The following is a 16134-nucleotide window of genomic DNA, read 5'->3' as shown; positions in this document are numbered from 1 at the left end:
AACACAAGTGTCATCCTGACCATTAAGATCATTGAACGAAGAAAGATAGCAAAGATATACAAAAAAATAATAATAATGAAACATTAACACATTTTACATATTTCTATATACAAATTTATATTATTGTGGAATAATTGGCGTTTATCAACCTAATTTGTACTTAACTCATGTTTTAGAAATTGAAATTTTAGGTCAACGCTAACACACAATGAAGAACTCCATTAAGTACTTGGGTTTATAAAACTGTCAAACATATTAGGTGATATTACTCATATCTATTGACTTTCAGAGAAATCTGTCAGGGTGTAATAATCTGACTAAATGTATCTGTATCCAGCACAAATTAGGATACTGGCAAATCACAAAGGCACATGTATTGTGTTGTATATATAAATTGTATAATACGATTGTCAGACAGAAGTTCTAGTGATGATGAGAACCATCTGTTTGTCAACAAAAAGCAGGACATGCCACAACAAAATAAAAGAGAGTCAGATAAAATTATAATCATTCAGGATGTTTATTTATCTTCAATGAATAGGTATCTTACAAATCTTACAATTTTTATATATGATACAAAGTTTACTATCACACAAACATTCAGGTGTCCCAACTATGGATGTCATAAACATGGTCATAGGCACGTCACACTCTCCTTACAGATAATTCCTCTAATTCAGACAGCAACTGTTTTCTTTCCTGATCACCCATGTATCGGACAGTTTCATCTTCTTCTGTGTGCTGAAAAAACAAACGATGCAACAACAGCTTATCATCAGGGTTTCTTAATATATAAGAAATTTTGTGTTTTGTTTTATGTGTGTGTGGTGCAGGTCGGGTGGGAGTGAGGGACAACCGAATGTCTACCAGTTCTGATAAAGAAAATTTAACAATGAGTTTATTGTGACTGTGACCATACTATTTTTATATCTTGATAATTTTTATGAACGAAAAAATAGAAAACATGACCTGGACATTTCACCTTTGCGATGGTAAAGTTTAGTCAAATGAGCTTATCTTCATATGATTTCAATCACCTGCACCTCATAATTTCATAATCTTATAAATACTTATATTGATCGTCGCAAACAAAAACTGTTCAAAGCATTCCTGTAGAAAATTTAATGTTGATATGACCCTGAATATATCACAGTGACCAAATTGTACATCCTGAGATGATTAAATGATTCAGATTGTCTGAACAATGTAGACATCTTTAAGTTTAAAAATCAAATTTATAGTTATAACAGCTAACGCTATACTGTGTTTCAATTATTGCATCTTTCACCTGTTAATTCATCTTGATCAGGAAGAGGGAGAGGAAGAATTCAGTATTGTGAGAAATTCAGATATCTAGTTTGGTAATCAACTCAAATCACGAATTAATGTATGAATCAATATATGTGAGACAGTGTCATTAAAGCACTGAACTGTCCTGTTATATTGTATGTCTTTTATTACGGCTATGAATGCCAAAAAAGACAGTTCAATGCTGATATTTCTATTCCCTACTCATTATGCTATGTTGTGATGTTTATAACTTGATTTAAACTAAGATAAATGATTCTTTATGACAGTGTAATCTGCCAAGTAGAAAAACCATTTTCATGACAAATTGTCACCATTTCTAAGCCTACAATTAATTAACATCATAATTGTCATGTGCTGGATTGCATTTATTGTCTTATAAATTACACTTTTTTCAGGTTGATTTATATAATGGCATGTCATGAAAATTTATCAATATTACATCTTACCTGTTTAAATTCAATATCTACACCTGCTGGAATATTTTTACGCATTAACTCTATAAACACTGGTAACACAGTAGAAGGCAGGTCGTGTATCTACAAGGAGAAATGTTAATGTGAACTAATACAGATTAATATCTCAAGGAGTGAAAATCACTGGATGTCAAGGCCTAAACAGAAAATGATGAATCGTACAAAATACTTAAACCTTATCTATGGTAAATGGATATAATTTTAATATGAACATGCAGTGCTGACACTCTGTGGTTCCCTATTTCTGATTTCATGGTCATTATAAACATACTGTGACTGAAGCAAAGAAAAACCAAACTACTTATGTGACCTTTACAAGATTATTAACACCAATACATTGAACTTGTATACAAGAACATGGTAAAATACTCCAAAATTCCCAATGACTGTCACTTGTAACACATGGATATTCACTTTCTTTGAATGACAGCTCTAATTACACACAGTATGTCCACACCAACTCATGCATGTGTCTTTGATATCTGTTATCAGTATGGTAAATATGGGCCAACATACCAAAGCAATCTGTAACTAATATCAATCATACCAAGATATTACTCACTGGTACATTACAAATACTTTTGTATAAACGGTAAATATATATCCTGGAACCCCAAGCTCCAATATAGGGTCAAAACTTCAAGCTCCATTAAAGAACCAAAACCTGAAGCTATATTTTTCAAATCTGTTGCAATGATGACTTAACCTAGTCTATTGTGAGGACCAGAAAAAATTGTGAAGATATGATCTTTCCATGCAGATAAATAAAAATTAATTCCCTATGAGTGTTGCAAAATGATCATTTCTATCGAAGTTGAGAGATATTGGAGAAAGCAGCAAAAGCTAACACTCACTGTATACATTATTACAGTAAATACTTACTCGTACCACTCTTTCAAATCTGTCCAGTGTGTACTGATTATTTACAATGGTTGAATAGGGTTTATATGTCTTTATAGCTTGGGTCTGTCGTGGAACAGGATACCTGGTAAAAAAAAAAAAAGACAACTTTAGATAACCATTATCATATAAGAAATGGTACATTATTGTTATGTTTGTGGTTCTAAACCTGTTCATAATGAATTTCATTCAAACAAAATTATGATTACTGTTAACAAAGAATATACTCAGAGCAGATCATTTGGAAATAACATGAATCCTCCATTGTCTTTTGCATCTTTGATAGCAATAGTTAGTTTTTTAACTCCACCATCATCAGATGGATCTTTCGAAAACTTCATATGTAGTTGCCCTAGGTCCCTAGTTGTGCATTGTTCCATATTCAGGACTGATCCTAAAACAAGACCAAAAGGCAGCCATCTTGGATCTAAACAGTAATACATTGTAGTTTGTTATCACTATTTCGGAAGATGAACTGGATGGATCTTATTCAAATTTAGGACCCCTTTTTCCATTGATGTGCAATGTTCCATTTCTGGAGTGATCAAGAAAGCAGATGGCCATCTTGGATTTTGACTGTAATATATTTCTTTTGCTATTTCTAGAAAACTACTAGACAGATTTTTTTTCTTTTTTTTTTTTCCACAAATTTTATCTATATGGACCCCTTGGTCCCTAGTTGTACATTGTGTACATTGTCCTTGCAGACTGATCTGAAAAGCAACAAGGCAAGTAGGTGGCCAACTCAGATTTTACATTAAGAAATTATTATCGCTATTTCTGGAGTAGTACATTGTACTTAATGAACCATTCTTAAATTTCATATATAGTTTCCCCTTGGACCCAAAATGTGGCTGTTTGATTTTGGGGCTGATCAGAAAAACAAAATAACCAAATGGTGGCCATCTTGGATTTCGACAATGAGACATTTATATCTCTATTTCTTGTGAAGCACTGGATGGATGTTTCTTAAATTTCATTTGTTAGTTTTCCTTTGTCCCTAGTTGTGCCTGTTTGATTTTAAGACTGATCAGGAAAAAGAATGGTTGATGGCAATCATAGATTTCTGCATTGAAAGATATGGCTGACTGTCTGATCTGTTGTCAAATTTTATACAGCTAAGGACCAAGGGAAGTCTGCATGTGATATCAGAGCAAGATCTATCAAGTACTTCACAAGAGACAGAGGTAGTAAAAATTGTTTTCAGACAGACAGGCAATAAATCACAGATTTAGGATGATGTATAAACAGCCTGCCATCTTATGAAAGTGGGCAAGAAAGAAATATCCCAGGAACTTACATAAAGGCATCCATGTCAAGCATTTTTGCCAGAGTTTTAGCATATTTGGCAAAGGACTCTAACTGGGCACAGTCAAAAGAAAACATCTTCATGTTGATAGTTTCAAACTCTGGAATTACAGGCCCTTTATTCTGTAAATCAAAATAATTTTGTAGACATTTTTCAATGTATAAGGTACAATGTATTTCATTAGAGTATTAACTAACCTGAAATTCTATTGATAGCACATGACATAGATAAAGAAATGGAAATATGCAGATAATGATTCCCTACACACCAAAACTGTACCAATACTTCTTTTGTAAGTATACATATATCTATTTTGAATCTTACATGTAAATCTATAGACCATGAAACACACATATCAGAGTGTTGACTGTCATGTAAAAAATAATGATCAAATTTAAATCAAAATAGAGTTTTAATCACGATTACATATTAAGCTAGGTCTAGTGTTAAGGATTCCTTGCAAATATGGTATAAAATGCTAAAAACAAATAGACATAATTAAATACTGTTTTGGTATATATATACAGAATACATAAATATTTGTTTACCTATTGTGTTTGATTATTGGTATGCTCCTAGTGTATGTTACACAGTATACAGATCAACATTTAAATACGTACCAGCCCTTCTGGTTCCCATATTCCTTTCACATGACTACTAGAGCTGATTTGTAACCTGAAACAATAACACTAGAGTCATTTATCTATATATCAATGACAATAAATAAATGCCCACAAGTATGAGGGCAGAGATTATTTTTTCATTTCCACACCATGACAAATTGTGATCTCCCCATTTCATATCCTTATTCATTACTTGCCATTTATAAATAAAAACTGTCTTCCTTTCTATATGAAATTGATTATTCTGCATCAATATTTTGATAAGATATCATTTGGTTTGGTTTCATTTCAAGGATAATGATATAAATTTGATTAACATACTTGTATTTATAAGGAATTATTTTTATACCAGCACAGTAAATAAAATGTACATTTTAAAAACTGAAATCACAAAGACAAAAAAAATTACAACCTTTGCAAATGAAACTGCTTGACCTGGGAATTTCAGGTACTAACAAAATGATCATAATTCATTTCTTTCAAAAAAAATAAAAAAACAAACCAAATCCCCATTACCATTTCAAAGTGGGAGAGCTACTATTTTTATAAGATTTTCCCCCTTATTTCCTGTTTTTATTCAGTCACTACATCAACTGATATCGTTTCAACAAAGAAACCCTTATTAAATCATTTATCATAAATTGGTGCTTATACCTTTGAAGATGTTGCACGCAACGAGGACATGCATAACTAGCACCAGGGAAATTCTGTTGAAGGACTCTTCGAAGACATGACCCCACCTGTAATTAAAACACAAGCAAATGTTAATAACAACATATATATACAGCAGTGACGTTTTAGTACTCAAGACATTTAGGTTCTAGCTCACGATTTTTCTTCAGCACTCAATTCTGAGCATCCACTATGCCTCTTAGTTATTGAACTTTTCAACATTTTGGAAAGTGTTCTGGACAGGCATGGAAAATCCTTCAAAAATTACTGAATCTGTATTTAATTTTCTACATGCTTGTATGGTGAGATATGCTTCTTGCATGCACTTAAAGTCACGCATATTTCATATTACTATATGCATGTATTGACAGTCTATGGTAGCTAGAATCTTGTGGAGGTGTCTAACTTTTTTATTATATTTGCTATCTTTACTGAGAACACGTGTATTGGGGCTTGTCTAGACGACTTAATCTGACAGCCCAACCGTTAATAGCCACTAGCTTATTAATCAAACCATGTAGACGAGCTTCTGTGCGTAGCGTGGTCAGTGGATGCTACCTGGCATGTATAAAATGGATAGCTGTACAAAAAGGGAACTTTTTTTAGATGATGTAAATTTGAATGGACGTTTCTAAAAATATTCTAAACGTACTCTGTGCCAATGATTTAGTTAGTCATTTCAGCAGACCGCCAAATCTATATTCAGTTCGATACCAATTTGGCCAATGCAGTAACAAAATGACCTCAAACGTTCTCATTATGGAATTTAACTGTGAAACGTTATAAAATGGTGCATTTGGATGCCGGTTGCAAAAAGTATTACGTGATCAACGTTATCTTCACATGAATCAAGCATAAACTTTAAGAGGTTAAAAAATAGGGATATATTTACCCTTGTAACCATACTTTCTTCTGCCTAACTAGGCTTTACACACTTTCCAGAAGTAACCGGAAGTATCTTTTCCGGAAGTAACCATGACTGAAAATGATAGGAGCGTTCGAATAGCATTCTTATTGCTCACGAGTTGCACAATACGTTGGATAATTTTTTTGCAATATGTACAATTAGATACATTTAAATGGACCTCATCGGAAACGTATCAGACTATATATGTATTGTTTCTGTAGTCATTTTACAACAATATTACTACGGATAATAAGAAATAGACACTACCTACCATAAACGTGAGAGCAAGTCAATCAAGATGAAGTTTGAACTGCTTGACCCGTGACTTAACTAAAGCGTTTCTGTTTTTTTTTTTTTTTTTTTAATTTTCTTTATATTTTCAAGATTGTAATGTCTTCAATAAACAAGACACAAACTCAGACACATCTACATGTATACATGCACCAGACGATATCGTCATCATCATCATGGCTCGTTATCGTTTTACATGACAGTTCACATTAATATGTTGATTAAAAGAAATCAATCAATCATTTCATATCTTATAAGCTTAAAAACTAAAATTGAGATTTTTCACGCTTATTTTTTCTTCAAAAGTATTTCGATATAAAATAAAATACCTATCAACAGTACGTATTTTTAAAAACAATACAACACTGAACTGTAAAGGCAATTATTTAACCCGATACTTATTCCTTTTTTTTTTCATCTTTTGAACGCAAAATGCAGCTTTCTGATTTGTCGATATTTTCTTTCATTTCCCGATGAAAAAAATCTAGCTCCGCCCTTTTGATTCGAGGAGCCTGTGGCAACACGACACCTTATTTGTACTTAATTAAAGTCTTAGATGTAAACTTGTTTTCATTGCAGATTCGTGGCACAGTTTCAGGGAAAGGGAATGCTGATGATAATTGAAGATGAAGTAGAAGTTGTACGATATACGTCATCAGTTTGTGTGATGAACGGCAAGTTGATGACAACATGAATTTGGTGTACTACATTCATCCATTTATTTACTTGTTTTGCGGATTTTTTTTCACGATAAATGCCTATATGACATGATTTTGATTTCAATATATATATATCACCTTCCTTTTTGGATTTTTTTCTTATTCTCTTTGACCATTATTGGTCAAATGAAGAAACTTATTACCTGTGAACCTTGTTTGTGGCAGTTTGTTGTCAGTTGGATGAAGTTTTACCTCTAATAGATGAGAAACTGTTATTTTATAATATGTTTAAACTAAAACTAAAATAACTGTTATTCTTTAATGGTTAGTAAAAAAACGTGCCTTAATTACCATTATGTTTAAAGTATTCCATAATCTTGTAACAGATTAAGAGTTACCGTTAGTGAACACATTGATGATGCTCACGATTGCTGTATCAGCCAGTTATGGACTTGTGATTGTCTGTACGTTTTTCTGTCAACACATTAATTCTTGCCATGAAAGACTGATTTCAATACGCTATATCTGCTTTGTCCATTTTAAATGTTAACATCTTTCATCGTACTCTGGCTGTGCAATCGGCCAAACTGCTCAGCCTGTTTGTGAAATGCATTGTGTGTGTAACTTGGTTAAGTATGACTGGGTGAAGTTTGCGTGGTATCAATCGTATAAGAAAAAAAAGAGAGAAATATTTGAAACCTGTCGTGCTTAAGTTGTGTTTTGATGATTTTGTCTACTTAGGTTTTAGTACATGTATGCATCAATTTGACCGCAACCTAAAAACAACTATTCATGAACGTTAACATGGAGTTTGGGAAACAGTTGATCACTACATCGATTTAGATGATTAATGCAAATACACTTAATTTGGATCTTATTTTTTTTCGTTAATTTTCCAAATAAACTCCTTTATCAAGTACATTAATGATATCGGAGAAAAAAAGTTGTGAAAATAAAGTAAAGTTAATGAGGACATGTACCACGAGTACTTCCGTTACGCAACAAAGCATTTGGCAATGAAAATCAGAAAAACAGTTTTTAATTTGTTTTGCGGTCAAGGTTTTCCAGTCTCTGTAACAGGTACTTTAGAATATTTATAGTTTAAAACGGACTATTTTGTTATGATTTTTTTTTCTTGATTGTATACTGTGTGTGAACTGTATTTTTACACAGCAACAAACAAGATTAAAAAATATAAATCTTACATTTACATTCTGACTTTTTTGTCATTTTTTTTTCTTTTCATCATTTTTGAAAAAAAAACTAATAATCATTCATTATTAGACATTATACGCACTGACGGGGTAGCCCGACAACTGATGATATTGCAAAATAGCCGATTCCATTTTGGCGGGAAAAGTGATCAGAATTGAAGTCTACCAAAGAGTAAACATAATATTTATGGTAAAGTCAAATTGTAAATATGCACCAGAAATTCAATATTTACTTATTATGTACCATAAGTCAACATCGAGATCGTTCTAAACGTGTTGGTTAAGCTGATGTAATTCACTTCTCGAGTTACACCATTGGGGGGCGACAGTACATCTTGATATATTCAAAATAATATTAGAGAGAACCAACACTCTTTAGGTCGTTGAAAGAGATAATGTTCATCTTATTCACTAGAGATCCTGATATATTGTAATTTCGTTTTGATAGAATCTGATATTCATTTTTAAAAAGTCAATCAATATCTTACCTGATTCGATCAACACATGCGCTAGAAATACACACTATTCCTTGTACTACCACTTTCATTAAGTGATCATAACCCATGGAATTTCGAGGATGATCGAACCGATTCTACATCTGTAAAGCATATAGTATGACACAGTAATAACGACTAGTTGTACAATTTGTCATCACTGCCTAATTGTCTGTCATGATGTAGAATTGCTTTTTGTATATATTGAAACTGAATTTACATTCAACAACATTAATCAAGCTTTAAACAAGAGGCCCAAAGGGCATGTATCGCTCACCTGGATCTTTATGACCAACATTACTATATCTGTGCATATGTTCAATGTTTAACACATTTGACCCCTGCGACCTTGACTATGAGTCAAGGTCATTTCTTTGACTTTCTTGGACTTCATAAAAGGAACATACTTTGCCAAATATAATGACTCTAGGCTTTTCGATATTTCAGAAGAAATTGTTTAAACGTTTTAACACATTTGACTCCTGTGACCTTGAAAATTGGTCAAGGTCATTTCTTTTAGCAAACTTTGTAGGACACCATAAGAGGAACATTGTCGCCTAATATAATGATTCTAGGCCTTCCGGTAATTTGTAATAAGTCGCGTCAAGTTTTTAAAACATTTGACCTCTGTGACCTTGAATATGGGTCAAGGTTTTTTATTTTTTATTTTTTTCTTTTGCAAACTTTGTTGTGCTTCATCAAAGGAACTATCCAGCCAAATATATTGATTCTAGGCCTTCCAGTATTTTGGAAGTCTCTGAAATGTTTTAACCCATTTGACCTCAGTGACCTTCAATATGGGTCAAGGTTGTTGCTTTTTGCAAACTTTGTTAGGTTTCATCAAAGGAACCTTCCAACCAAATATGATGATTCTAGGCCTTCCGGTATTTTGGAAGAAGTCGCTTAGAGGTTTTAACACATTTGACCTGTGACCTTGAATATGGGTCAAGGCCATTTCTTTTTCAAAAATTTGTTGGGCTTCATCAAAGGAACCTTTCAGTCAAATATGATAACTCTATGCCTTTCGGTATTTCAGAAGAAGTTCTTTAAATGAAAAGTTGACGGACGCCGGACGACAGACGCCGCACTATTGGGCCAAGTGATCTAAAAATGGAGCATTTTTATATTTTGGACGAGTCTTTCACATAATCAGTACATATTGTGGGGTAGAGGGAGGGGCACATTCGTATTCATTAAACAGTTCAAATAGAATCATTCATGCTTACTTTCACTTAAAACATTTACTTGTAATACCATATGTATTCCATATTAATATTCCAACTATTTGAATGTATCTATTCAACATATGAGTCATGTTCACAGGTAGTAATTGATCTAACCACTTTCTTAACCACAAAATAGATAAAACTGAAGAAGATAATGTATATGTATCATAGCTATAAAGTTGCCTGTCGTTTAGAAATGTGTAGGAACATATTGTGCTATTTTGAGTCCAAAAAAAGTCTTGATCACTCTTCGATTAAACTCTTTAATTACTTCATCTTACAAAACAGTATAAATACATTTTGGCAAAATGGAAACATATCATAAATGTTCTTCAATGTAAATAAAGTAACACAAAGTAAGAGACATGAAGCGGTCATGTCCTTTCTTGTCATCTGAATCATTGTAGAGATGATTTTTGAAGTCAATGAAGTCCAAGGCCCCCATATTCCACAATTTACAGACAGGATGATGCCAAATGCATATGAATCACATTTCAGGTCCTTTTGCTATCCTCAAGAAGTAGAAACGTTTTACAAGCATCTGGAACATGATACCAAATCCTATGCTGACGACAAATGGATGTGATACTTTGTCAACTTGATGTTTCTTCTGAGTCTTTCTTTTGTGCTTTTTCCATAAATTGTCTCCTATAGTTAGCAGTCACATGGTTGAACTCATACCCTTGCTGCTTACGACTCTGAAATGAACAAAATCATTGTCAGTCATTGCAATGGTTATCTCTTTAATACTTTCATTATGACAATACCTTGATCATACATTGCTTTATGAAAATCTTTTGAAACAAACTTGAACTGTTGCACCATGATGATAGGCAAATCCCCTTCTCCCCCATCAACGCCAAACCAATTCCATCCCAAAATGACACAGCAGAGGGAAATTTAATCACATCATGAGTTTCCTAGAAGGCAAATTGCAAGGCAAATAACTTGGCTTGCCTAGGAAAAGAGGCCGTTTCGTTTTGTTAAATTGCTACATATCAGTTTCTCAAATATAGTTCAAGGCTTTTCAACGTATTTCCTTTCATTTCATTGTTTTATTAAAAATCTATTCCGTCTTATACTGTTTTTAACATCCAATTTTAGCTCCCTGACAAAGATTTATAGAAGGAGGTCCCGATAACGGTGTATATATCAGCTGGAAACAAATCGCAATGTATAAACCAGTTTTGAGGTGCGATATTGTTAGAAATAAAATCGCGGATACAGGTACAATAATCTTAGTCCGACTTATTCTGACGTTCAATCGCCTTTTGATATACCGGTCTGGAGTTTGCTCGGAGTCAACAGTACATCAGAATAATTCGGACCAAGTCCAATCTGTAGTCAGGATCAGAACCCAACAGAAAGTGTGCCCAACTTGATCAGTCATTCAATCATTTTTTAAATATCACATTCGTAATTACCTCTATTGTCATGTCATCAGTCTTAGACATGAAATAACACGTAACACCTCCTATGGTTAAAATAGGAATCACACGAGAAGCAACATAGAAAGTTAATGACATTGTCGGCTTTACGATTCCTTGTATAACACAAAATCACAGTCATCGAGACGTTTGAAAATGGGATATTATAAAAAACAAAAGTAGTAATTTCATTCCGGATTTCAATCAAATATACATTATAAGAAATGTATATATATATGTATATATAAACAGTACATATGATTTGTAATTTTTACATTTGTTTATTGACTTCTTTATGTATTTTTATGACTCTGATCATTAATAAGAAGTAAGCTTTCAAACTTATTCAAATTGTACTGTTACACGCGAATTATTCTGTTTAAAGTCACTTACCTTTAGTATGCCCATCTATACATGTTTCATAAAATGGGGCTACAATAAATGCAAAATGTACAATTCAATTTTGTCTTAATAATAATCACGACTCATTAACGTACTAACAATATCTGTGGTCATTGCAGGACTGTCTTGCAAGGTGAGTGCATGTGCTTGGTGCTCATGGCGAAACTTCATGTAATTATAAGCCTTATTTGCAATGGTGTGGAACCAGTGAAGCCAATTTTATTGTGCTACCACACTGTACTGTTGGGAACACTGGGGACCTGAAAATTTGTTCCCATTTTACAGAAAATTGATCAGTCAAGGCATATATTGCATCTCCTGGGAAAGAATAATGAAATATAACATAAGTAAGTTTTGTTCATTTACTTCAAGTTTTCTATTTTTTTTCCCTCCTGATTAAAATCTTGTATTTGGAGTATATGGTAGCAACTATTTCATGCTTAACATTTGGCATTGTGGTAGTGTAACAACTGGTTTGCATGTGTAGGTTCAGTGATGTGACTGAGTGAGGTGTCCTGCTTGGGGCTTCGGCATGCAGTCCCCCAAAATGTACTCAATCATGTCGCAAACATTGGGAGGCTGTACTTTAAAATAACCTGGTTGTTGATAAGACCTCAGTATGAAACTAAACCAAAAACTGAAATTTGTAATGAAATATAAAAAATGTTTTACATTTCCAATGTCACCAATAAGAGGATTGATGTGGGAACAAAACAGCCTTGGCTCCAACATTGCAGCATCCATGCAACATTGTTGCTTCTAAAATCAGAATAGATGAAAATTTACCAATGTTTAAGTCTGTCCATTGTAAAAAAAAACCCATAAAAATCTCTCCCCGATTAAGTATCCTACCTGGTTACCCGTTTTTAGTAACTATGCCACCATTTATTCATAGATAAATGGATATTGACCAAAGAGTAACAAAGGTATAAGACACTGATAGCAAACCCCAGAATTACACAGGTAGAAAGCTTACAGAAACTGAGGATCAAGTAAATATAATCAGAGTATAATCAAAAGGTTGAGAAATCTTAACTAACTGAACGTAAATATCTTTGATGTTTAGCACGATGGTTTGTTGAGTGTTAACCCATCCTTGATACTCCAGCATTCTTATCTCCCAGAGTTAATTACTGTCCTTCATTTCACTCTGTCAGTACAATGTAGCATAGATGTTATAGCCATAAGCCTGACAGAGGATGGGGGCTGAGAATGTACTCTAGAGATTACGATCACTTTCGCTCTCTTTAAAGAGCGAAAAAGATGGTACTCCTATGAATTATCGAGGATGAGTGTTAACCGTTAATATTTTACATATCTATACCGAAGACCAGGACATTTCTGTGTAAATGTACTTCACTCTGGGTTCAGTGTTTTAAAATTTCCATTGGCGAAAGATAAAAACACACAGAGTTGTAAAACTTTAATCAGTTTCATTTGAAACAGCAGCATACCCCCATTTACAGTCAGTTTATATATTGTATGCAAAATGATGAAATTCCAAGGTACTGCTGATGGTGTTGGGGATATTAAAAAGAAAGAATTTCAGGATTGTATTGCATTTGACACCTAGCTATGATCTTGAAAATGGGTCAAGGTCATTCATTTAAACAAACTATTGACCCCTCTGTCCCTGTGTCACAGGCAGATTATAACATCGGACAGGAGAGTTGACATGAACATCGTATTGATTCAAAAACATCCTCATTTATTGGTTCAATTTTTATTTACAAAACCCTGAATTTTTGCTATCTACAATGTAAAATAGAATAGTGGTAATGATACATAACTTGTAATATTAAATTGAAAATGTTCTAAACACTTATACAAAAATATAAATCAATCATAGCTGGAACTGGTAGAGTTATATATCATATATTTGTATCATTTCTCATTAATATAGAAAAACCAAATCCTATAAAACTATTCTGAATGGGGGATAACAACATTTCTTTGTCAGTGCATACACAGATTGACACTGTATCTCAAAATCTATGTGAAATGCAATCCTGTGTGGTAGCTATTCTCTTCTTGAAAATCAATTGATGATATTCCTAACAGCAGTAATTCTTAACAGTTCTTGATCTAAATCAAGACGTCTCTTGTTTCAAAATGTGAGCACTTGGTATGTCTTCAACATGTATTCCTTTTTCCTCATAAAAAGAAACATTTCCATTTTGAAAATAAGGTTCCTTTTCTTTGTACCACTGGTCTACGTTGAACTCTGGAAAGAAAAATTGCATTTCTTTTCGTGCCGATTCCTCAGAATCTGATCCGTGAGTCGAATTCCTCGTATCAGTAAGTCCGAACTGTCCACGGATGCTGTTCGGATCAGAATGAACTGTCTGAAAGACTTTGGTGGGTCCCATCAACTTTCTCCACTCCTTAATCGCATTGTCTCTTGCCATAATATGCGCAGAGATCTCGCCACTAGACATGAAACTTACTAGTCTGTTATGGAAGAATCTTCCCTCATGTTCCTTATAAAATTCTTCAGCCCTTTTACGAGGTAAATACAACTCCTTAGATCTCACAAAATAGAAACTGTTTGTTAAAAGGATTTTTTTAATTTCCTTGACAATGTGTGGTTGAGCAGACACATCTGGTTTGAAAATAGCTAAGGTTAATTGAAGAGGTCTCATTTTCAGTCAAAAGATACGAGCAGTTCTTTGATATCAGATCTTCTCTGACTTTTCTTTTTCTTGCGTATCAACTTTTACGGAACTATAGTAATCACTCCCCAGTATATTTTTCATAGCTTTGGATTTTAACTGGTTGTTTTCGTCCATATATCCCTTTTCTAACAGCATCTGAAATGTATAAAACAAAACTGTCATTATAAATTTTTTACCAACATATATTGCAATGAATTATTAATCTTTGCAAAGCCTGTAAGTTTATACACTGAATAATGTTACTAGCGTACACAGATATAGTTTTTTTCAGTTGAATTGAAATTCTGGACACCATTTACATGTCCTGTATATAATATTTTGCATACCATGTACTTTGATGGGATGAGGTCATGAAATGACTTAATATATTAAAGTGAATTTAATCAATTTTTTTTTTTTAATTCAACAAAGTACATTGTAATTAAAAACCCAACTTCATGGAAACTTGTATAATGTGATAGAGCAATTATTACCAGAACACTCTATGATCCACTATCGGTATGGTATAGTGGCCTGCATAACCCCATATTGCTCTGAAAAGCACATACATTGAAAGGACTGTGAAATTAAGAGCAATTTTCTTGTAAAGTACACATCTTTCATGAGACTGCATCAGAAAATGTAGAATGGGTCTATCAATGTGAAAAATGGTTTATTGAAAACAACCCTTGCTTTTCTCTCTGGTGTACTCTGAAAAACTCACATGTCTGTGGCGTAAAAGTGATTTTTGAGGGTGAGATAGGGTATATCTACGAGTAAAAAATCATATCAAATAGGTATGAATGCCATCAAAGCGGGAATGCAAATGACTGTGTCCAGTTGGGTTCGAAGTATCGACGCTTCGGTCCTTACAAGAATTTAGAGCACATGTGTTCCTGTAACATTAATAGTGTATGTGAACATGAATTCTCGACCCACGGTCCATGTATATGTATATATTGTGATCTGTCACTATTCATGCAAATACATTGTACTTTCACTTTGTAGCCAATACTTGCCAGAAGCCAGTGTTCATACCTTTTTCATATCTTCATTTGATTTCTTGATATACAAATATGACCCTATCCCAAAAAAGATGCTAGATGCCACGAAACTGTTACGTATCATTGTCCAAAACGTATCTTAACGCAGGTAACATCGGTAAGTACGCATACGTACTACCACGATGAAGGGCAACAACGTGCCAACTTACTAAAATTGAACACGGAAGACGGAAATTAATTCTATCATCCGGAAATACATCTATCATTTTTCATAATTTATAAAGAGTCTTAGAGATCTAAATTTCTATTTAAACTCAGTAACTGATACAACATCAGAAAATGAATTATTTATTAAATTATAAACAACACAGACAAAGTTAACCATCAAGAAATTAGTTATACAATCAGATATGTCGTCAGCCTCGAGCTCCCGACCTTCAACTTTTTGAAGCGTTGCTGTGACCAAGATTCGTTAACCAGAGAAGAGAAGAACGGAGCTCAAGAACGCAATGCCGTTGCCGGACAGTTATGACCCAAGTGCTGAAGTAAGACGCATTCGTATCGTTTA

At 33.5% G+C, this 16134-nt stretch overlaps 2 protein-coding genes and 1 long non-coding RNA gene across 3 annotated transcripts; all 3 read right to left on the bottom strand.

Annotated features, from left to right (window-relative positions):
- Positions 1-501: 501 nt before the first annotated feature.
- LOC132553073 (large ribosomal subunit protein mL48-like) lies at positions 502-6240 on the bottom strand. The gene is made up of 7 exons (XM_060217284.1): positions 6181-6240; positions 5271-5356; positions 4614-4668; positions 3985-4115; positions 2667-2769; positions 1758-1847; positions 502-741 (listed from the first exon to the last, which is right to left on the bottom strand). Exons 1-7 carry the CDS (start codon positions 6190-6192, stop codon positions 646-648), a joined length of 573 nt encoding a protein of 190 aa, XP_060073267.1. The 5' UTR covers positions 6193-6240; the 3' UTR covers positions 502-645.
- A 4082-nt stretch (positions 6241-10322) lies between these two features.
- LOC132553075 (uncharacterized) lies at positions 10323-11637 on the bottom strand. Its single transcript, XR_009554344.1, has 2 exons — positions 11504-11637; positions 10323-10777 (listed from the first exon to the last, which is right to left on the bottom strand). It is a non-coding gene; the product is annotated as an uncharacterized LOC132553075 (long non-coding RNA).
- A 1692-nt stretch (positions 11638-13329) lies between these two features.
- Positions 13330-15737, bottom strand: LOC132553063 (nucleoside diphosphate kinase 6-like). Its single transcript, XM_060217270.1, has 2 exons — positions 15601-15737; positions 13330-14718 (listed from the first exon to the last, which is right to left on the bottom strand). Exon 2 carries the CDS (start codon positions 14548-14550, stop codon positions 13999-14001), a length of 552 nt encoding a protein of 183 aa, XP_060073253.1. The 5' UTR covers positions 14551-14718; positions 15601-15737; the 3' UTR covers positions 13330-13998.
- Positions 15738-16134: the final 397 nt, after the last annotated feature.

The sequence above is a fragment of the Ylistrum balloti genome, unplaced genomic scaffold (assembly GCF_031769215.1).
Source record: "Ylistrum balloti isolate Yb309-2 unplaced genomic scaffold, AGI_CSIRO_Ybal_v1 Utg370294, whole genome shotgun sequence".
NCBI classification, from domain to species: Eukaryota; Metazoa; Mollusca; class Bivalvia; order Pectinida; family Pectinidae; genus Ylistrum; species Ylistrum balloti.
The sequence above is the reverse complement of the archived record's forward strand: the minus strand, read 5'-3'. Positions and strand labels throughout refer to the sequence as shown.